The sequence below is a fragment of the Micropterus dolomieu genome, linkage group LG07 (genome assembly GCF_021292245.1).
Source record: "Micropterus dolomieu isolate WLL.071019.BEF.003 ecotype Adirondacks linkage group LG07, ASM2129224v1, whole genome shotgun sequence".
In the NCBI taxonomy this organism is placed as follows: Eukaryota; Metazoa; Chordata; class Actinopteri; order Centrarchiformes; family Centrarchidae; genus Micropterus; species Micropterus dolomieu.
Genome location: NC_060156.1, coordinates 14,254,304 through 14,277,866, shown reverse-complemented (window position 1 = coordinate 14,277,866; position 23,563 = coordinate 14,254,304). Strand labels below are relative to the sequence as shown.

Sequence of the window (23,563 nt, the reverse complement as noted above, 5' to 3'; positions counted from 1 at the left end):
CCTCTACAGAAACCGAGTTTCTCATACATATATTGTTTAAGAAAACATTTTACCACGAAAGCCTGAAGAAATCAGGTTACTTAAGTGCATGTAAACTCCTTGCTTCGTGTTTGTGTGATGATCAAAAAAGGCCTCTGACAGGACTGACCTCCATTGTCATTTTGACAGCAACCACTGTGCTCTCCTCATGATGTAGATACCTAAGTGTTAGACACCCTGACAACAACTGTGACCAGATCAAATCAAAGACCTCCCGAGGTCACATTCTGCAGCCTTTCTGTGTGGCTCACTATCCTATCTGCTGTCAGACTGAATCCTCTCCGCTGTCGCCGCTCAGGCAGGAAAAAAAGCCAAAGGACCCACCCGAAGGTAAGCGATGACGAAGGTCAACATGTAGCCTCTCTGCCCATTGTCCTCTCCAGCTGCCAGGCCCCTGGAAGCAGATAACAGGGTTAATATTTAATAGCTCTTTTCTTTTAGCTTTGTTGGTCAAACCGCTACCCTCACAACAGCAGCCTGGGAGCCTGTCAATCCAACAATGTACAGATCAATGCAGCTATGCTCTGTGTATCGCCACAGGTCAGCCACACATCCATCACCAGCAGTGGGTAATCAAATTTTCATCTACCGCCCAAACTAATCAGGCCAAGCTCATTAGAAAATCACTATATTGATTGTCACCCTTCTTCCCGTTTCCCAACACCACAAGAAAATATTCCTCCCAGAACCGCACCAATCCATCAAAGGCACTTGATCTGATGGGTGACCGCGATTTATTTGAAATAATGCTATAAAAGCAGAGGATGCTGCGTGTAACTGACAGGTTTCTTGTGATTTAATTGCTTGCTATTACCAGGGCAGTGCTCCACCTACCTGCTAAATCTAGGCACTGGGCCAAACAGTAACACTAACAGTAATATATGATCGATAAGCCTTACAAGGAAGAAATCCCTGATAATGCCCAGTGAGGCATCCCTGGTTTGTCCCCTGCTTAAACTGTGGCTGTAATGAGCAGTTGGTTTCTGACTAGCTGGTATTACTTTCAAATGATTAAAATATATGAAGAATAGAGTGGAGACTTTTCAATCAATTATCAATTTTGTTTTATTGTAAGAAACCTTTTTGTTGACCCCAAAACTATATTAATTACTACTTAATTTCTATATGTATAGACAGTAGATATAAAGGCTCAGTATTTTTCCTTTTACAGACTTTCAAGTAAAGATCGATCGGTGATCGATCTGCCAGTAAATTCCTGTTGTGATAAAAACATATCGGAAAATATTTTGGTAATAGGATATAAAGAGAAGAAAATCAGAAAATGCAAACTAGTGGCTAATTTTATACGTCCCTTAAAGAGAGTTGGAAATAAAACAAAAAACTGAATGGCTGAGTTGTTATCTTTAAAATCACGCCCCCCCCCAATATTCAGAATATACAATTATAATACATAACATAATAAACCCTAAATATGAAGATGGCATTTTACAAAAGGTAAAACTCTACTATTACACAATTAACAATGTTAAGCACAGAAAACATTTCTAAATTTCAAACACTCCACTGGATCATCAGAACCACAAACAAACAATAACTCCAAATCACAATAACCAACTGGATGGCACATTGCTTCATTTACGTTAGGAAGAACTCATTTATAAAACTGTTGTTAAAGGTTTAAAAACAGGCACAGGGTAGAGAGAACATCCCTCTCAGGCTGACAGGTAACTGATTTCCACCTAAGTCCTCATTGATCCGTTTCATGATCAATCACAACAGCGAAGGACTCCCAGGCTGTCTCCTCTCGCCCTGTGCTGTCCTTAGGGGAGCTGTGCCCTACTATCACCGCCCACACCACACCTACTTTAACATAAAAGCTGGCCTGACAGGAGGAGGCGCACATGTGATCCATCAATCCACACTGAGACAAACTACTGAGTAGAAGGCCAAGTCTGAAGTGTGTAACTGTGCTTCTCCATCCTTTTCACCGCTACTACATAATGGCTGGTTAAATAAAGTGACATCGGGGCCTCAGGCAGCTCCCTATCATGTTCAAAGTCACAACAAAAGGTGCTTTGTCATTTCTGTGCTTTCTATGGCCGGGCTCTGCAAATGAAGACAGGGAGAAGAAGAGACTACTTACCCAAATTTAGCAGCAATGTCATAAACTTGCTTCTCATGCTGCAGGACCTTCTCACGGTCGCCCTCAAACAGTAGGGTGGCCACACACAAGCAGTTTGGGTCGAACCCTTTGAACTGGTGATTAAACAGGCCGATTAAGTTGTCATGAAAAACACTTGGGGCGAGCAACTGGTGATGTTCACTTCTAATTTTTTTTTTTTACCTTGGTGATGTAAAATTTCTTCAGCCCATCCACAAAGGATGTGAAAATTGAAGATACTTGAGGCTTCAGGGCATGACCTGTTAAAATATCAGATAACAGTCAGCTCCATCTACTCACAAGGAAGTGGGCCTGAAAAAAACCCGATAATTTCTTTCACACATTCTTCATACCCCTACTTCTGCTTGCATCCTCCAGCGTTCTGAGAGGGCAAGCGAGTCAGATTTATTTGAGGTTTCAAACAAAAGGAGGAAAAATAAATGGTAAGATTTGAATAACTTTACAACTGGCCAGTGGCTGCCAGCGACAGCGACTATAAATCAGAGGGATTCCGAAGGGAAGTGGGGTTGACACAGCGATATCCGTCTTCCTCACCCACACTTTTTGATTTATTCCTGATCGGACGCACAAAAGTGCCTGTGGACAAGTGAAAATGAGGGGTTGGGGCCAATGGGATGGTTATCAATCACAGTGGGGAAGTCACGGGTGATGTCGCCGAGACTTAACAGTTCATTTATTTCCCCCCATGCTCAAGTCTCTTCATCACTTAGTGTCCTAATTGTTTCCATTCCAAAATTTGATTGCAGGTCTTTAGGTCTCTTGCAGCCATCATACTCGTTAATTAAATACTCAACATCCAGAGAAAGAAAATTACACCTACATGGTGCATTATTTCACTTTTAACTCTCCCCTCTGTGGTTTGGTTGTTGTTGTTTTTTTGCATATTAACACATGCTGCTACTTACTACAACATTCTCATTTCTCATCTTGTGTATCAAGGAAGGCAGTGCTAAATTGTAGTCCCAATCTGAGAAAGACCTGTGAATACATCAACTCTCCTTACTCAACAGCCAACATGATTAAAAGTGAGGACACGCCACTAATAAGCCCAAGAAGGTATCATAGAGCCATGAGTTTTAGTTATTAGTGAAAAACCTGGTCGCTTCATCTTCCCTACTTAATGCTTAGAAGTGCCTACTCTGTGAAAAGTGGAAATATAGGGGAGATAATGAGATCCCTGGAGACTGGGGAACTTTACAGAGATCTCTGGCAATGCCAGATGCATTCCACTAGACCTTAAGAAACAACATCATATAATTTCAATGTAACAACTGCTTAGTTTTGGCCAGGGTAATTTTTCATCTTGCTTCAATTCTTTGTCTGTGTGTGAGCAGCTATTCTGCCACAGAAATGATAATCAATTCAATAATTCAGTGCTGTAGACGGTAAAATCATTTCATGCTGTACAATTGCCATTCATTGTTCTTCTCTCAGCCCACATATTGACAAAAAATACAGTGTGAGCAACAAATTCAACTCAAATAAATATGATTATTATCATGATGCTGCCATGTGCCTCATGTTGCAAAGCTCAGTGAACAAAGCCAAAGGTTACATTGGACATACTGAAAAAAAAACAAATAAAAACACATTTCCTGAAAATAAAAAAACAGGTCAAAGTTCTACTTGTACACTGAAGGGTCACCACATAGCAATTAGAGGGCTTAAATGAGAGTGACGTTCGTTTACAAGAGATAATGACAGCAGTAACATGTAATACATTAAGTTGAGGCTGGCCTTTATTATGAATGATCAAACTAAACTTACCAAACTGAAATTGTTCATTATCCATGAGTCGTATAGATGCCGGGGCACACCTCTGAAAAATAATAATTTGGTCTTCATTAGTTTGTTTGATTCACAACTTCTACAAAATGATGTCAAGAATGACGTCAAATCACTGTGCCAAAATAAAGCTTCCCAATGGCATCAGACCAATTCAACCAATATTTATTGTCAACATTTAGTGTAACTGTTGTGGCTTTGAAGCTTTTGTTCTCTTGTTCTCACCGTCAGCCAGGGGCATTTTTTTGTAGCAGAAGAACAGAAAAGAAGGCGAAAAAAGGACAAAGTGGAAGAAATACATGAACATACTGATTTACCACAGGAATTGACCAAAGAACACGGATAAAGGCTGAGTGGGACCAGTAATGTCGGACATGCCACAAAAACTATGGGCAATAGCTGGCCACAGATGCTCAACAGCAGCTGACAGAAGACTGAGGGCTTGGTGTGTGAGGGCCTTCAGGCCACAGCAGTATATACTAAACCCACCATGTTATACCAGTGAACAGAAAGAACTAACTTAGTAGAGGCCAAAGTAAGAGGAGCAGTAAACTGGAGCCACTGCACTTTTAGGGTGCTGTGAATACAAACACAACACTTTCTGCAGTGTCTTAGCAGTAAAGAGTCTCAACATAAAAGTCTGCTTAGGTTTTACTGTAAGATTTTTGTTATGGGGAGACAGCTACTGTATGCTTGAACTATTAAGGTTTCAACAGGGAGTACCAGTTAGTCTAAAAATAAAAAAATAAATGTTGCTGCTTTTTGTTGGCAGGTCGGTTTTAAACAACGAAGAGGTGAAGTGAAGACCTGAAAGTGCTTATTAAATTTCATTCCAAGCGTTTCTCGTAGCCTCATGTTGAGACAGGGAGAGAAAGCAGTGACAAAGTGCAACATGTTCAAGGACAGACTGACATGTTACCTGTTTGGCAACCTCTCGAAGACAGGCAACTCCCTGCTCAAAATTAGGAAATACCACAGAGCCGTACTTCTGATACTCCGGCACGGGACGGATCTTCAGTGTTACCTCAGTAACCACACCCAGAGTTCCTGTGGAAAATCACAGTGAGAGATTTTGAGTAGAACAAAAAGAGGTAAATCAGTTCCCATAATTTATATGACCTAGCCCCCTCTTAGAGCGGACCTTAAGACCATTTTACAGGGCTCTGGTACACGTCCCAAGGGTCCTTTGGGTGACCTTTGTCTCACATTTCACCAAGTAGATCTGGTTTTCTACCACACATGGGGGGGGACACCTAAGATTTATCAACTTAAAGAGCACGAGGAAATAAAGCAGGGCTCTATCAAAGGCAGTAACGCCAACAGCAGCATAACGTATACAGATACAGCTAAAACCTCTGGCTGACCTCATGACCCTGAAAACTGTCAACCATTAGCTGCTGCTGAAGGAATCACATTGGATGTTTAAAAACAAGAGTGTCTATTCTGGCCTTACAAAGCAACTATGTCTGGGAATAATACTTTAATTGCTTTCATCCAAATATCACAGTAATACAGTAGACCGTTATTGAAGTGTGTTTAACTTTGTGGTTGTTGATGTGATTGTGAAATGATAGATCAAGCAAAATGCCACAGATTAATGGTTCCAGCTGCTTTTCTTTTGCTTTACATTGACGTAAATTAAATATATTTGGATTTTGGACTGTTGGTTGAACAAAACAAGATGTCACAATGGGATCTTGTAACTTGTAGTTATATATATATATATATATATATATATTATATATATATATATATAACTATGTTTTGGCTTTATCTGATACAACAATTAATAAAAATAAATAAATAAAATCAACAATGAAAGTCAGTATGTGAATTGTATCGGTGTGAACCAAACCCATTACCACACCTCCCAGCCTGAACGTTCTGTGTTACTACAGACGATCCTGAACATACCCTGTTTCATTAGGAAGCTGCCTCAGCCTGTTATGGCTGTTAATGAGCCCTCTAACGTGACACTACATGCCACACACTGCTCCCTAGTGGCCCAGTGAAAAGCATGTGACTCCATTAGGCCTCTGCCAAGAAGAAAGGCCCCTCCCTCCTGAGAGTATGCAGGAGGAGCCACCAAGCAAGCTAGCAAGGGAGGAGGAGGGGTCAAAGAGGCAGAGGCAGATGCAGAGGCAGAGGGAGGGGGGAGAGAGAGAGGGGGCACTAGGGAGGAGCTAGAGTGGAAGGCAGTCAAGGAGGGAGAGGAATAAAGGGAGGTAATAAGAATAGCAAGGTCAGAAAAACACACTCTTGGGGACTAATGCAATGAAATGAAATGCTGGAGTGCAGCTTAAGCCATTTTTACTGCCACCGTCTCTAGTGAACCAAACTCATCTTCCAGGATTGGTATTTGGGGGGTGGGGGTACTATTCGTGATGAAGAGTCTCTCTGCTTTCCGCCTCAAAGATTTCTGGGTGAAAAAAAGCTGAGTGGACCAAAGCCCCTTTGGGCTATACAAATAAAACTGACTTGACACTGAAGCCACCACTTTGGGAATCAAAGAACTGACTCTGTACATTAAATTAGCACTGGTTGGCTTCACACACCACCATTACACCCTCCACAGTTGAGGAGTTTAAAAGATAAAAGGATTATTATTGATTATTCCAACCACTCCTTACACTGGTTGAAGCAAGAGAGAAGAAAATCCTTTTGCATTCATGCTTCTTCAAAGTCAGCGAGATAGTGCGACCCGGTTGTTGTGCAGTGAATGAGAAACTCGATTTTTCACAGTAATTTCTGATAAAATGGATGCGTTCCACTTAACATGCAGAGCATAGATGAGGGTTTTAGTGTGGTGCTTTGCTGTTGTTGCCTGCTGTCAGATAATTTTAATGAAACTGTGCGGTGGTGTGACCTCTTAGTTCTAGCGTTCAGCCTCGCAGAAGTACATGTAATCCAAGAGACGTGTGGTCCTGTCCCATCTCCGTTACAGCACCACACCCCAGAAGCACGCCCACCTTCAGATGTTTTACACGACAAGCTCTTATGCGCTTGCATTATGAAGCTTTATTTTAACTATTCACTTTTAAAATTATGTGAAGAGTTGGTCAGATATTAAAGAATCATAAGAAAAAGCACAGTATAGCTAGGTATTAAATTCAGTATAATTCAATTTATAAGACCATTAACTGTGAGCTAACCGAGTCATACACACTAACAATAAATATGGCTGTCTTAAAATAACATATTGCAAAGATGGCAAGTGTCTGATTGTGACCAGTTTATACAGGTTTAGATTGACTAACACATTGACGCTTATACTGTATAAGTTCACCAGCACAGTCAAGATGCATATTTAAAAAACTAATATTTACGCAAATGTAAACACAAAAACTCTTAAAAAAACAGTTGGACATAAATGAATCGCAGTCACTCAGACTGAAAACTGTTAATCATTATATCAACTAGTAAGAATGCCTTCATAATACTGAAACAGTTTTAATTGTCATCTACATTCATTAGTCACTTGTTACTATATTTTTGAACACATTTAGAGATTTCTGCAGTGATCCCAGTGCAGTCAGGGAGCAGACTGCTGAGCTGTGTAGGGCGAATATAAAGTTTGCCTCCACAGCTGTTTAACATAGCGATGCCAAGAGTCTCTGAACCCCCTCATTATGTAGGGGGAACCTGGCATATGGCAGTATTCTCTGTGGGCATTCACAAGGACAGGGCACTGCAGATGGGGTGGGGAGGACACTTGCTGGCTCCTAACTAACATCCCTCCAGATCACTTTCACCAAAGCTGGTTAATGTGTAAGAAGCCCAGAGCATGAGAACCTTCCTGATGTTACTGTTTTATCACAAAGACTTGCAAACATCCACACAAACCCACACACACATGCTCTGGTGTACTGAAATCACATGAGAAAGGTAGCAAACCTTCTGAGCCCATGATGAAGTGGTGAATGTCCGGGCCCGTGGACATGCGTGGGCCCTGACAGCCCTTTTCTATCACCCCTCGTGGGGTCACCATCTTTACATGGACGACCTATTTAGTCAGAAAACAGCAACACAACAAACACTTTTTAGAAACAAAAATGTACAAACAGTAGTAAACTTACAAATTTTGTCAAACATTATAATTTAGATATTGCCATGTGTGCCACATGTATGAGCAGACTGACACTGTGACCAGTGCATTTGAAAGTCCACAAAACTTTTGCTAATAATTTTGTTTCTAATTATTGTACAATAACTGTTCTGTCCTTAATCTAATCCAGAGTTTGGAACAAACATGAGCAGGAATATAAAGAGGAGGGCATGCATCTCACCAGGTCCTCAATATTGCCGTAGATGTTCTTCTTCATGCCTGATGCTCTTGTTGCTACCCAGCCCCCCAGGGAGCTGAACTCCATGGAGTCAGGCTCATGCCCCGTACAGTAGCCACTCTGATTGAGCTGTAAAAAATTTAAGGAAAACATGCATTTGTTGTTGTATGCCAAAAATGTCTGGAAAACAATGGCGTGGTAAACCCACAAGAATGTTTTAATAACAAGCAAGAAGAATGAGCAAGCAAAGGGAAAAAAATAATTGCAGCTCTGCTGCTGAATTTCACTGCTCTCGTTTTGCTGCAATGCTAAAACTCAGGTTTTATGGCATCATAGATTTTTTTACGACAGCTTAAAATAACCCAAGTGGAAAGAGCAGGAAAACACTAAAAAGAGAGATCAGTGCATTATTTGGGCAGTACCAAATTCCACTGCTTGACTGGATAACTGATGTTAAAATAGCTGTATTCTGCCAGGTGACATGTTCAGGCCTTTTAAAAAGGAATACTAGTAAAATTTAAGTTTCAGAAACTTCATTTCTACACGTTTATGTAAATCTGTGTGTCAGAAAGTCTTGATGGAAGATTGCTGCACAGTAGGCTTCTGCAGCCCCACCCAATCCACAAAATACTGAGTGACTTCTTGGTTACTTGTCACATGACCGTAACAATATGAAAATGTACTTGTGTAATGTAATTTTGGAGTGCGACATCCACAGAAAAAAACATCCTTTGAGCAACCCCCAACAACCTTCATCAGATGCACCATCCCAACAGCTTTGAGGAGACTGTGTAGGTCATCAGGAACCCACACGGCAGCCCAAACCCGAAATGATTGCATCTTTAGGCAGAACATTTAGTAGTAATAATAGTAAGGATCTTAAAGTACAACAACAACACCGGCCAGAAGCACAAGACGCGGGTTAAGTCAGGCCTGGATTTATCACAGCACCCCCCTAGAGGAAGTTTATAATGCAGACCCATCTGCTCCATCAAAATGTCCCAGTCTAAATGCAAAGGTGGGGTCTGCTTTAGATGCAGCTCATGTATTCCTCTACATTAAATGCCCGCTCCTTCTCCATTTTTCTGAATTAGCTTGATGGTGCCATCTGCTCATGACCGCCGACTCACTCTCTAATCTCTCTCCTTCAGCGCTCTGCTCCTGTCTCAAACTCCTTCCTAAACACCGATCTACTGAGCAAAGAGCACCAAGGTGACTGAGCGTGGGCAGCCTGCATGTGAATGGTCAAGCAGCTCGATTGCTGGCACAACCTTTTACAGTAATGTAAGCTCTTTCAGTGGATGAATATGGATGGATGAGCAGTACTTACCAATCTCTCCAAATCCTGACCGACGATGCCAGCTTCCATATGGGCAGTTAAATTTTTCTCGTCAATCCACAGAATGCGGTTCTGAGAATGAAAAACATGACTGAGCTCAGCTGTAAATACTTTAAGCTATACGTCTTGAAAGAAACCCTATTTAATGCTGATTGTTTCATTTGATTTAAACAGAAAATCTTAATAAGATGTTGAGTTCCACCATGTCTGCCATCTGAACTCCAAACCTGCCTACATCTGCTATGCTGACTTGAAATATCTGCCCTCAACAGAAGCGCATGGAAACAGTCCCTTGACAGTTTGCTTACAATACTGGAAGTTTTGGACCAGCATGTCCTTCTAGCCTGACGGTCATGTCTGAGGATAAATGTGTGCAGTGTGGCTGCGGGACAGAGACAAGGTTAAAGTCAATTTAACATCTAATTCCAAATACATGCTTCTTATTTGGGTCGCTGGGCACGTGGCCTACCCCTACCTGCAGGAGGTCATTTCACACCAGCCATCAATTATTCTCCAGAGGTAATAAACTTGACATTCTAACCACACTGCTCCTTTCATGTGCTTCCACTGGAGCCACCTCACCTCTGACCCCTGACACAGAACACTGGTGTCTGCGGCACCAAACTCAACGACTGGTGGGCTCGCAGCATCCGGACAGCTTATATATCACCTCTATGTGAGCCTGGATCAAAGGGCTGTACTGTACTGGTGGCAATATTTACCATTTTATATTATGTCCAATGAAACATCAACATGTTCATAGTGAGATTCCATTTAAATGAACTTTCTGAAGCCCAATTAACACATTCATAATTTTTAAAACAAGAACTAAGTTATGTCCCACTTACACATAACAAATATGCTAATTTTAACTAAGCCTTCATTGAATGCTTATTTTCATTATCGGCCGAGGTGATGTCTTCAAATTACATAAAATCCAAATGTATTTACATTTAGAAGAAAAACTGGCATATTCTCACATTTCCTCACAATAATTTAAATAATGATAATACATTTCTGTTGACTGACAACCCTCTGGAAAGTGGTATACGGAAATATACAGTACATGTCAACATGTAAACTAAAATTGCTCAGGTTTTAGTGTGGTGTTGATAAACAGTTTGGTCCTGCAACAACAGCATATAGTTTGAATTGGTGGAACATGTTGAGAGTGACCACCGTCGCCACTTTAAGTTCACTGTGCTCTGCCTATCAAATACAGAAGTTGATTACTGAGTGCCAATAATGTGTAACAAATTAAATCAATCATGAAAAAACAAATACATTTGAACAATGTAATGTAAACCAATACAGAAACTAATGTAATGTACTAACTATGAAAAATGCATAATGTTCAATCTTAGTTAAGATGGTGTCAAAGTGTGTAGAATTAACTCTATGGTCATTTTAGGGGGCTACATTATATTAATTGCATATTTCAGTTTTTGTCAATCTCCATTTACATAAATATATAAACACTCTTTAAATGTAAGCCAGTAAAACAGTATCCTCAGTACAGTACTTGACATTTGAAATTTCATAAATGATAGCATTTTTTCGACTGTATAAGATTTGATTTTTCTTGACCTTAGTGCAGATCAGCTCTTCTGAAACATTACAGACACATGCGTTTACATACCATCTGCGAGGTATCCAGCGAGACAATGGAACGAGTTTCCTCTGGGGGGCACTCTAGGGCACTAGAGACACTAGTGCCTCCTAAGAAGGGAAAAACAACAGTTACAATAGGAGTCACAGTGGACAATCACTGTCAGTCACTGGACAATTTCCTTGTTTCATGTTTTTAACACAAACACACTCATGAATCAAGTGAGCAGATTTTGAATCACACCTCAATACTTATTGAATATAGTCTTAAATGTGTAGCATTGAGTAGTGACAACTGTCCAGTAGTGAAAGTTGGCACTGAATCTCGTTTACATGTTCTTTGATCAGATATCTTCTGGTTTATGTTGCAATTCTGTCCATTTTATGTCAGCAAAATTTTGAATGGCTTCTTATGTTAAACACTGCTGTGTTTGATAAATTTGGCTTGTTTGATTAGAATTTTTTTTTTTATTTAAAAAAAATTGTTTTGTATGAGTAGCAAACTAAGGTATCATAGTAGTATGTATGGAAAAAAAAATCAAATGATACCAGCTCTTTGTGAGTCAGACTTTTTATTATTTCAGAAAGCAACATGGACAAGGTGCTGCAATGTGTTAAAAGGCTTGCAAAGAGTTACAAAAAAGAAAAGTGTGCACATTGCAATCAGCACTTCCTCATTCTTCTAAAATGACTAGGCTTCAGGATTAAATTACAAATGTGGGAATAACTTTTCTTGATTACATCATTCTCACAAACCCTTTGACAAACTGATTAGCTGCTTTAAAACCATATTAGATTAATTTCATTTCTGCAAGGTATCCACTGCAGTGTCAGCGGTACCTTATTTACCAGGTTCATAGGTTATGTAGCTTCATTAATTAAAAAATGCATTTCACAAGCGTGAATAAATAATATATATTAAAGTACATTAAATGCAAATACACATCTAGTGGCCAGCATATACAGCATGTAGCAGCTAATTATGCTGATTAAAGCCACTGATTTCATGACTCACCTCCATATGGCATCAAACAAACATTATGTTTGCACCCCAGTTCCACAATTTTCACTACATCGTTGTGGCAATCTGTAAAGACACAGAGTATCATTTTCTATTCTACTGCATTCATAAATTAAGTGTTCACATAATAACACATTGCAAAGGATTAAAAAAGGCACATAAGACTGTGTATACAGAAGACAATAAAGAAATATATATAGCCTAAGCCATAGGTCACTAATCTGTGCATTCCGATGCTTGTGAGTCGAGTCCGCCAGATTCACCAGAGACGTTCTGGAAACGCACACAAATTGAGGAGACGAAAGGGAAAAGAGATTTCGCATGGCTTTTAATCAAGAATGTACTGATTTTTACATGTACATTCATCCCAACGCAAGTTAGTCGTTTTGATGTTCCGGACCTTTGCTTCGGGAAATTTTCTCTAACTGGACATCTTTGAATTCTAATTGAATACCCCTGGCCTAAGCCATTAGAGCTGGGGGACCAGCAAGAGGCAGGGTGCCTTTTGATTTGTCTGATAGTTGTGATTTGCCCGGGGCTTTCCTCAGGCGGCGTCAGACTGCATGAAGCTACACTCTCTGGGGTGGGATGTGCTGGATCAATACAAACATGCTTTAGCCAATCATGGAGCTCACATCCATTCACACTGGAGTGGTGAGCGAGTGGGAAGAGTAGCAATACCCACCTACATGGATGTGCTTGACTGGCCTCAAGTGCTTTTAGAGGCAGTGAGAAATGTCTGCATTCTAGTACATTTTGCCATCCAATTAAACACACAGCTTCTGCCTAGGGATTAAAGTTCAACAAACTAAACACAGCTTCACTTGGACGGACTACTGAAAAATTAATTACAGGTGAAAATATCTATTAGATATATAGCAAATGAGAGTGTATTTGCCAGGTCAAAAATATAAATTTGGTGCTGGTGTGGATGAAACAACGACTACAGTTGCTTGGCGATTTGCTGCCCATTTGGGAGGCTGCTAATCAAGTTTCAGCCATCAGTCAAGACTCATTTGCATGATAAAATAGCGCCAGCCATAACAACAGAAAACCAACCTCGGAATCATAATTTATGGGTGTACTGTGCAGGTCCACACTGCGGAGTATTGGGTGTCAACCGTCCTCCCCCTGACGCTTCTTATTAAGCCTCCACTCATACATATTAATATCCCTGCCTCTGCAGAGATTAACCCTTTAAATCACCTAAGCCAGTAGGGGGATAAGTGATACTACGTGGGAGGAGAAAAACAGACAGATTAAAAAAAGGACAGAGATGAAACAGCTTCTGAACTCACTTGGCCACACCACCATATCTGGAACACGACCAACTCTCCCTTCTCGCAGAGCGAAGATCTCGTGTAAGCAGTGGCCTGGAACAAAGTACAGTAATTAGATGACACAAGTCCACAAAATATTTTGTGACAAGCACAAATAAGAACACTCTTGCTAAAATAAAAATCACGCTAAACAAGCAGACAAACAGATAACATGCTGATTGTGGTTTACAAATATTAAAAGTGCCTTACCGTGGGAGCGAAACACCCGGTCCTCTGCGTCATGAGAGAAGGGAATACCTGTGGATTTCAGTTCGTCCACGAAGGCCTCATTGAGAGTGGGAGGCTGTACAGCGCTGCTAGTCAGAATGGGCTAAAACAAAACAAGCCATTGTGGTTTTGGTAACTTTGTGTAAGAGTGCTGTTCTTTGCCATTCACTAAAGACAACAAAAAAATGAATTACACTCACAGTTGCTGGAGTTTTATGCTGCAGACTGGCTCCAAAAGTGTTTACCATCCAATCTTTAAGACCGGGGATGATCATACCACTTAGTCTATACCTGGATTGTGTAAAGGAAGACAGATTGTGTGAACAACCAATTAAAAAAAAATAATAATAATAAAAAATCAACTAAGCCTCATGTATTAGTGATTTCCAGTGGTGGAAGTCAAAGCCCTCAATTGAAAACATCTGAATGCTTGACTGGGCTTATTCATTTGGAAAACCAGGCCTGTGTCTAATAAGAATAGAGCGTGAGGTTTGAGTCCAGTGAGGTTATTAGGCAAGCAGAGCAGCAGTGACAGTGCTGTCCGTGTGATCGCCATCCCTTGCATAATTGAGCTGCTGGCACAGCCTGGGCCAGCCCATCAGGGGACTGTGGTGTGCCTTTGTCCAAGTGACCATGAAGCACACTCTATAATGAAAAAGCCTCTGTCAGAGTGAGCGTGGAGGAGGAGAACGCCATCTTTGACATTCATTCAACTGCGCCCCAGCCATAGCACTGCCCAGGTAGCTTACAGTCGAGAGAGCAGAGAGCCATTTGTGGCAACTGCTTGCACAGGAGGAAACCATTTGCTGCGCAACATCCTGTTCAGCTTGACTCAGTCGGCAGTTCTCAAACAGCCATGCAGGGCTGTCTCTTCCAAAGTCATTTGTCATGATTACAATAACAAGGCTAATCTATACCTCTTCTGTCGTCATGTGAAACAGGGATAAAGGTAAGGGAAGAGCTATTCTCTCTGTTGTAAAATGAAGCCATACTCAGTGACATTCAGGACAATTGCCCTTGTCTCTGGATACCCTCAGACATTCAAACAAAATCTTTTTTTCTCTAACAGTCAGTGAATAACTGTGTTTACCCACAAATCCCTAGAGACACGCCAATAATTACCAATATAATGCTTTCCATTTTTGAACAGAAGTGGTTTCTGTTAACAAGCCACAGAGTTTGGGAAAGCTGAAAATCACAACCAGTGACCTTCTCAGATGACAATGAACAGTTTAAATGCCAACCACTAGGTGGCAGTAGCACTACATTGCTTGGAGCGTAGGAAGGAGACAACAACCGATTTCAAAAGCTGGGTTCACATTATGGGCTGTGAAAATGATCAATGCATAACTCTGGCCTCAAGTCACCCAAACATGTGAATGCTGAAGCTAGACACAGGGGCAGTGCTAAAACAAGATTAGAGGCTGTGAATGAGACCTGGTACTGACTGGTTTCTCAAAATCACAAACAGATAAGAATAAACAGTATATATGGCAGTGATTTGATATTATAGAGTACCTTTTGCCAGTAAATTCTGCTTGACCTTTCTTATTGAAGAGAAATCTTGAATCGCTGTATCCCCAGCCGTTCCATTTCATAATCTCCTGCCTGTGGAAAAACAAATATTGGCAGAGATTAAGTCGCATATAACGCATACTCCTTACACTGAAGTTAAGACATGATATTAATATCATCAGACAAATGTGAAGGTGATTCTTGTGGGGTTGTGACCTGGTATATTCTTAATTTGCCACCACCGCCCCTCTTGACTGACGCTAGCTTGGCATGGGCAATTTCACCAAGACACAGAGGAACGGGGAAAGCCCTTGCTGATAATACGACAATTCAACGCCCAGACATATAGCATTTCTCTGACAGAAAGTCTCCTTATTTTATTCAGTCATTCACAGCCTTTTGCACTCATCCAAGGTGGGGATGGCTATCAGTTTGCAAATTTACAATATGGGAAGGTTTCAAGACAGGCACGCCTACAATATTCCCTGGGTGACTACTACTGCTACACAATGCTCTGCACACAGGCTCACAAAACACACAGCTTATTGACATTGTAATGCAGAAGCGACACATTCAAACGATGTATCCACCAACAGAGGAAGCTAGCAGATACTCCCTGTGCTGTCAGCCATTTCCCTATCCAACACATTAAAATATTTTATATTTATGACACCTGGTAGGCACTCTTATCCATAGCTAGTTTCAATACCGCTCTGTTTTTATGATTAGATCCAGATGTGTCTGCTGAACTAACAAGCCTCAGCTAATTATTTAGCACGTGCATCCACTTAAACAGCACACAAGCAGCAGCCATACTTTCTGTTCTTTGCTGAAGAATCAGCAGCCATATAGGAGTACAGCAATAGCTACTTAAGATGTGGATTTTTTGTGTCACAATAAAGTAAGATAGAACTTTATTAATCCCTGGGGAAATTGTTGTGCACCTGCTGCAGTACAAAGTAGGAAAGAGTGCAGATGTGTAAAATGTCAATAAAAGGTGCAAGTAGGAAAATATCAATGAATTGCTGTTGATTGATATTCAATTATTATCACTGGCTTTCCAACCAAAGATGATGCTACACTGTCTATGCTCTAATACTGTGCTGAGCGTGTGTTCTGTACTAACACTCTACAGAAAGACGGCTCACCAATCACACAGCAACCATAACTCAGGGGTCACTTGGGTTGGGATGCTAACACAGTGGAGTAAAAGCCATAATTAAGATTAATACCTGCCAAAATGGAGTTCCCCGTAAATTAAGAACGAGAGTAGAAACGAGTGTGACACACTGAGTCATACTTTAATGAATCCTTGCCACCATTAATATTCTGTCATAGCTGCTGTACATACTGAATAAAGATTTATCAATAAATGTGGCAAGGTCAGTGAGTACACACTGCTGTTAAAAATAGACAATTTCAGGTCATCATCAAAATCCTGTTTAAAAGGCACAACAGAAGGTCTTAAGGAATTTGTTTTGATAAACTCAACTCTTTCCTGCCTGTGTGTAACCCAGAGGAGGGACCCCTCCTCTGTTGCTCTTCCTGAAGTTTCTTCTTTCTTTCCCCTTAAAGGTTGTAAGTTTTTTCCTATCCTAAGGACTTGGGTGTCATATGCTGTACAGATACTGAAGCTCTTTGACGCAAATTTGTGATTTGTAATTTTGAGCTATATAAATAAAATTGTAAAGTCATTTATACAGTTTATTGGAGGTAACAACAAGGAAAGACAATTTAATTGCAATAAAAGAAACTGACTGTGTCAATGATCTAGCAGCTCAAAATGTTCAACTGAAATGTTTTCCTAACTGTGGTCTGTGGCTACACGTAAACTTCAGATTAGCGACATACTTTGTATATTGTATCCTAAAATTGCTTGACATTGTGCATTTAACACCATTTTCACATATGTGTACCTACTAAACTGGTACGTTTACACAAGTCATCTAAATAAAACAAAAGTGCATATCCCTTTATCAATGCATCAGGGGTGGTTGCAGTAGCTGAGGCATGCTTTTAACTAAAATCTTGTTAACACTGAAGCTGAAACCCCACAAAATCTTTGAGTCAGGACTTTTGCCTGAAACCATCACCCAAGAAAGGTACCAGTGTGAATGTCCGCGAAATTGTAGAAAGGCTGAACTTGTCTCTTGGTACTTCTCCAAACAAACAGACTATTTGTTATTTTGTTATTACAGCATGATATGTGGTTATGCAAATTAAACAATATGTAGGGAGAAAGAAGTTATCTAACACTTCCCCACATTGTTGAATTGACCCTGTTCCTTTTATTAACATATATTATCCTTTTGTAATTGAATCAGTATATGTCAAAATTTATAATTTTGACATATACTGATGTCCCATGTAATTATGTTACTATACAATTACTTATATCACTATATTACTATATTAATGGACAAACCCACTTACTATTTGCAATTGTGCTGCACTTTTTCTTAACCATCAAACTTCCTACACACTGTGGACACTGAAGTCCCACACTGACACTCAGCATAACTGGCAGAACAGACAGGGCTGCAAGACAAAACATTTTATTGTGTCACCACAGTGCCATATTGACCAGAACAGGACATGATGAATTTCACAAGGCCAAATGCTGATACTTTTGCATTGCAGTGTAGATTTTACATTTAGCCTCAGCTGTTATCTCAGACTGACACTAGGCTAGATGTTATCCATAGATTCCACAGGGAGCCTAAGTCCCTCCCTTCCACTTCCGCCCCATAGGACCTTAAATAAAATATGTACAGTAGTCAACGACGACGAGAGACAACAATTTTTTTTTTTATCCAGTTCCAATTGTGCCCAGAATTACATGTATAATGTTTGTGAATTTAAAAGATAATTTTCTGAGTCAATAAAGACGCAGTTTGTTGTAAAACAGTAAAGCAAGATTTAGTTTTCTGGTGAAACTGCTCAATGAACTACATCTCTCGACTTGAACAATATGTCATAAAACAAGTTAACACTGTAATGCTAGCTAACGTTCACTGCTCGGTTGCTACTAGCTAGGTAACTTAGCTATGTTCCACGCACAAAATATATCATGTGTATCCCTGATGGGTTTAATTCTATGACTCTTGGTCCTTTCATCACATCATCTACATGTTAGTTCTTTGACGTTAGCTTCTGTCAAAAAGTTATGACGTCACATATGCGACTTTGAGTTTGTGGTCTTTCTAAATACATATTTTCCAAAATCAATCGGCCGAAAATAGCAAAAAAATGCACTTTCGTGTTCGGCTTAATACGTCAAAAGATCGACGAAATTTTACCGAACAATTACGTTGACATGTCGGCAGAAGCATTTTAAAGTGTCCGAGAAAGACGCAAAAATCGCAGTTTGCAGACACTGTTCTGCGGAATTGTCTCCTAGCACATCCACTCCATCTGAACAGAGGCTATAAAGTCTTCATGTTACGCGATACGAAAAGCACATGCAACATCATTTGCCAAATTGGGTCGGACTTGATGAATTCAGCGTGAGGATACACATGTGACAACGCCCGTTTTTCAAAATAAGGTGTCTATACAGGATGGAAATAAGATTAATTGGATTATATTCACAGAAAGTATAAAACATATTACATGTGTCCATTAAAAGTAAATGGACATATGTCATTTACTTTACCGGATCCTCTTAGGCCTCGGACCCACCCACCATAGTTTCTCCAAATCCTGAGGGAAACACTGAGTAAAAAGCACATTTTGACTATTTAATTTATGCAATGGTAAAAAAAAAAAAAATGTTAAAAATATGAATGTACTTGTTTGGCCTTTGGTTTTCGGCAATTTTCATTGTATTTCGGTTTCGGCTTTAGCCAAGAATTTTCACGTCAGTGCATCCCTAACATGAACTCATTAATGTGTTTACTAAGGTAATAAATCAAGTGAGAAGTAGCGTCATTAGAAAGAATGCAATTTTAAGGCACTTCCGCATTGGCTCCACTTTTCAGACCTGGAGGGTACTGCTGTGTTCCATACAACACGAAACTTTCTGACCTCCTACTAGAAAAGGTGTAATGAATGGAACACCAGCCAAAGTCAGGGTTCCTACTAGTAAAAATCTACCCCGACTTCATGAAGAAGCAGTTGTCGCAGTTGTCTGATGTCACACAACAATGGCAGCCCTAGTGTTATAGTACTCGAGACTGGTCTTGGTCCCGAGACTGGTCTTAAGACCACTTTTTGATGGTTTTGGTCTTGTCTCGGACTCGACCGCATTTGTACTCTGTCTTGTCTCGGTCTCGGACATAGAGCACCCGGGATTATATTTCAAGACTAGTCAAGACCATAACTTTGGGAATATCAATAAATTGCTTTTGCATTGTCTGATTTATTTGTTAGCATAATTTCTTTGATTGGATGTAATACGTATTGCTTCAAATGCAACCAATAATTCTAATTAAAATGTGTTACTATTGACAACAGTGGCAGCTAGTAGCGCTCGTTTGGCCTCCCTCGACTCACTGTCAACTAGGGCAAGACCAAATTTCCTGGGAAACACCAGTGGAAAAAACAATTCTCTGACATCAGCCTCTCAAGTGTGAATATTTTATGTATTATGACAGTAAACTGAATATATTTGGGTTGTGGACAAAAGAAGACATCACATTGGGCTTTGGGAAACACATTTTCAAAATGTTCTGGCCCTAATAGCTAATCAATTAATCAAGAAAATAACTGACAAATGAATTGATAATGAAAATAATCGTTGGTTGCAGCCCTGGTTTGCGTTCTACTTTTTTTCCTCCCCCCATTAATTTTATGTAATTACTTTCACCAAGGATGCTATGATTTCACCAGTTTTGAAATAAGAAGGAACCAAAATACACTCGTTACTAAAAGTGATTTTTATAGTCATTTATAACAATCAGTGACAATAATGAAAACCAAATCCTGTTTTAGTATTCGTAATTATATATATATATATATATATATAAATAAACACACACACACACACACACATATTAAAAAAAACATGTAAGCTATAAATAAATATAAAATAAAACTATACACTTTTTTTTACAAACTTGTTTGGTTTTTACTGTTTCATGTTTGTTTCTTACTAAACATCGAAACAGCAGAAGAAACAAAGGACACTGACGTAGTTAAGTGCTGTATTTAATAAAAAATACAAATATGAAAATATATTAAAAATATATAAAATATGTAGTGCCACTGGGTGCCAGTAGCTCCCAAAGATATTTCAACGTAAGATATATTTTGGTTTTTCTCTTTGATTTCACTTCATTGTTTATTATATACATTATATTGTTTATTTGTGACTTTCTGCTTTGGCAACATGTTTGAACTAAAACGTCATGCCAATAAAGCCAATTGAATTGAACTAAGTACCACTAGAGGGTGCCAGTAGCTGCCACGTTAAAAATGCCCATAGAAAGGTGAAAAGGTTAGGAAATATACAACATTTACTGACTTTTGCATATGACCTACCAATGTAGCTAATCGGGAACATAGTTAACGATCTTTTAAATTAACATCAAGGGCACTACTGAGAGCATAATTGTGTGTAACGTTACACTTGACACGCCACAATCAGTTTGTCACGGTCAGTTATTTGTTTACGTTTGGCGTCCTGCACTTGGAACCCTTGCAGGTCGGAAGTTTTGACATTTTATCTGACCTCCAAATGTGACTAGAAAAGCAGCCCACTTCTTTTTACACAATATATGCTGTCAGCACAGTGTCGAGGTGTTTCCTCAAAATGAACGGGGCTGCCAATAGGTTGAAAGTCAGGCCACCACTTGTTCTAGCCAATCAGAGCAACAGAGGACACATAAGTTTCACAGTGTGCTCCGTGCGGCGTCACAAATTGCATCACGTTTTCCAACGTGTCCCAGATCTCAACATTTAGTTAAGACAAATGGAAAAAACATCAAGGACGATGTCTCGATGATGCTTCTACTACCAACATGTTAGCATAGTCAAATCAGGGTTAACTTATTATCTGTATCAGTTAAAATAAACCACATAGCTCATGTACATTTATTTGAAAGCTGATAAATCAAATGGTCCGTAACGGCTGTATGTTACAGTAACAGCTACTCGACAACTCGTTAAACAACTGCGTTAGCCAATTCAACTCAATGACTTAGTTATGTGAAGAAAATGCCAGAACATTAGCCATGACCGTTAACAGATCTCTGAAGCTGAAGCAACCTCACTGACACCAGAAACATTGCCATACAGTAAATACATTGGTCCTATATAACGTTAACAACCACAGATAAGTGGTCCAACTTTAAGAAAGTCGACTCCTGAGTGTAGCCCTAGCCGCACCCACTCCGTAGAAAATGAATGTCTACTTTGTAGCCAAGTAACGTTAGCTAGCAGGCTAATTAAAACCGCTTTAGCCCAGTCTCCCTACGTTATTAGTGCTTGAAAGAGAGAGGGAAGCCAGTCTGTCCTTCTATGTCACCCTATTGGTTTTTGCTTAAAACAGATCCGCTGATGTATGACTTAATAACTAGCTAACGTTAAAGCCAAAGAGGATGGACTCTTGTCCACCGCTCCATCACAGCCTTGTACCTCCTCCTCGGTACGGTCTTCCCCTCACTGGAGACATCTGTCTTGCTCCCCTGAGCTTTGCAGTCCGCAGCTACGATGGTCGAGTCACCGTCCGTCGGTCTCTGTAAATGCCCGGCAATTATACTTAGTCTTTGCTGTGCAATCCGTTGCCTGTCGGAGCTGCCGCCGCCGCTGCTGTTGGACGCCATGCTGCTTCCGTGTTTGTGAAGGGAGGGAGCGGATCCATGAGCGGCTGTCAGAGGTCAGCACAGGGAAAGTGCGCTGCGTTCACAGGCCGTCGGAAATATGATAGTCAGTCCACACCAATGACCCGAATATCGTTAAATGGAAATTTTCTCTCAAGCACTAAGATATGATAAGCAGTAAGATAATACAAAATACGACATGTTATTGTCGGTTACTTTGTGGTATGTTCAATGGCTTAAGACATTAAGGCAATTAATCAATTATGAGATAAACAGAAAATTAATCTGCTACTATTTTGAAAATGTAATAATCGTTCGAGTTATTTTATCATCAGACATGCCAAACATATGCCGGTTCTAGTTTTTTAAGTGTAAGAATCTGCTGCGTTTCAATTGTCTTACAGGACAGTGAACTATATTGTTTGGGTTGTGGACTGTCGATGGGACAAACAAGCCATGGGAATATGGCATTTTATGACCAAATAAAATTATTGTTGGATAAATCAATAATAAAACAAAAAGAGTAGTTGCTGCCCTAGTCCAAATATGCATACTTTCAGGTGTGCATGGTCAGGGCAAATATGAGGAATTGCATTTCTGCCTGCAATTATGGTACTATTATTATAAGTATAACAATTAAAATAATGATTATTGTTGAATGGATATATTCTCTTATATAGAATATATATATATATATATATTCTATTTAACTTTAAAACCAGATAATTAAACATTCCGATAGTTACACAACTGACATGGCTAACGAGTAGCACCTGAATGCACCATTGTCTCTATTTCCCAGCATGCCTTGCAGTACAGGACTGGTTGCATACTGTGCAGTCTATGGTTGAGACAAGAATTTACAGCCAATTTGCATAGTTGTTACAAGATAACAAAATGTGTTCAGCCCTTCTAGTATTACTACTTGAAATATTCAAGAGGACAGGAAGTCGTGCATAAAACTGATACATAATAACAATCATACATAATTGAAGTGAATGCATGGGCAAAATTAGACAATGGAAATTAACATAAGCTTGACTTGGCTCTGGATAATGCAAGAAAGTGAAACAGTGGACCAAAAGTGGAAAAACACAGTTAATCAAACACGTGCGCTAAACTGCTTTAGATTTGTTCAAATGTCTACCCATATATATTGTATATTTGAGTAAATCTGGCAACTTAAACCTATAATAAATCTATAGTAGGAGACTAATCATTTTAATTTGCATTGTCTTTCACATTTAATTAAACTATGCTGCACTTATTAAAACAGCATCATCATAGTGTAAAACTTCCTCATATGTAAGATTAACCTGAAAATGTGACTTTACTGTTTACCTCTGCCTCACCTCCACTCAGTTATCTGACCAGCGTGGCTACTGTTTCCATATGGCACACAGAAGTGCTGTTTAAGTAATGATTTATCACAAAGTTACTCTACGTAAATGACAGCCAACGGCATTGCTACTTTAGAATACAAATTAACCTTGGTAAATTCTCAAAAAAGACAGAGTCTGTG

At 39.7% G+C, this 23,563-nt stretch overlaps 1 protein-coding gene across 2 annotated transcripts in view; it reads right to left on the bottom strand.

The window, feature by feature from the left end:
• The window catches only part of agps (alkylglycerone phosphate synthase), a 30,291-nt gene extending 8,184 nt beyond the window's left edge, over positions 1–22,107 (bottom strand). The window contains exons 1-15 of one of the 2 annotated variants that reach the window (XM_046054811.1): positions 21,857–22,107; positions 15,284–15,373; positions 13,966–14,056; positions 13,748–13,868; positions 13,517–13,591; positions 12,213–12,284; positions 11,229–11,308; positions 9,581–9,661; positions 8,254–8,379; positions 7,862–7,970; positions 4,887–5,014; positions 3,950–4,001; positions 2,345–2,421; positions 2,144–2,256; positions 364–433 (exon numbers count right to left, since the gene is read on the bottom strand). In XM_046054811.1, coding sequence (XP_045910767.1) covers positions 364–433; positions 2,144–2,256; positions 2,345–2,421; positions 3,950–4,001; positions 4,887–5,014; positions 7,862–7,970; positions 8,254–8,379; positions 9,581–9,661; positions 11,229–11,308; positions 12,213–12,284; positions 13,517–13,591; positions 13,748–13,868; positions 13,966–14,056; positions 15,284–15,373; positions 21,857–22,044 — 1,473 coding nt within the window. In that variant the 5' untranslated portion in view covers positions 22,045–22,107. The remainder of the gene's footprint in view (positions 1–363; positions 434–2,143; positions 2,257–2,344; positions 2,422–3,949; positions 4,002–4,886; positions 5,015–7,861; positions 7,971–8,253; positions 8,380–9,580; positions 9,662–11,228; positions 11,309–12,212; positions 12,285–13,516; positions 13,592–13,747; positions 13,869–13,965; positions 14,057–15,283; positions 15,374–21,856) is intronic. The other variant, XM_046054812.1, reaches the window with a different exon arrangement.
• Between the last annotated feature and the right edge of the window lie 1,456 nt (positions 22,108–23,563).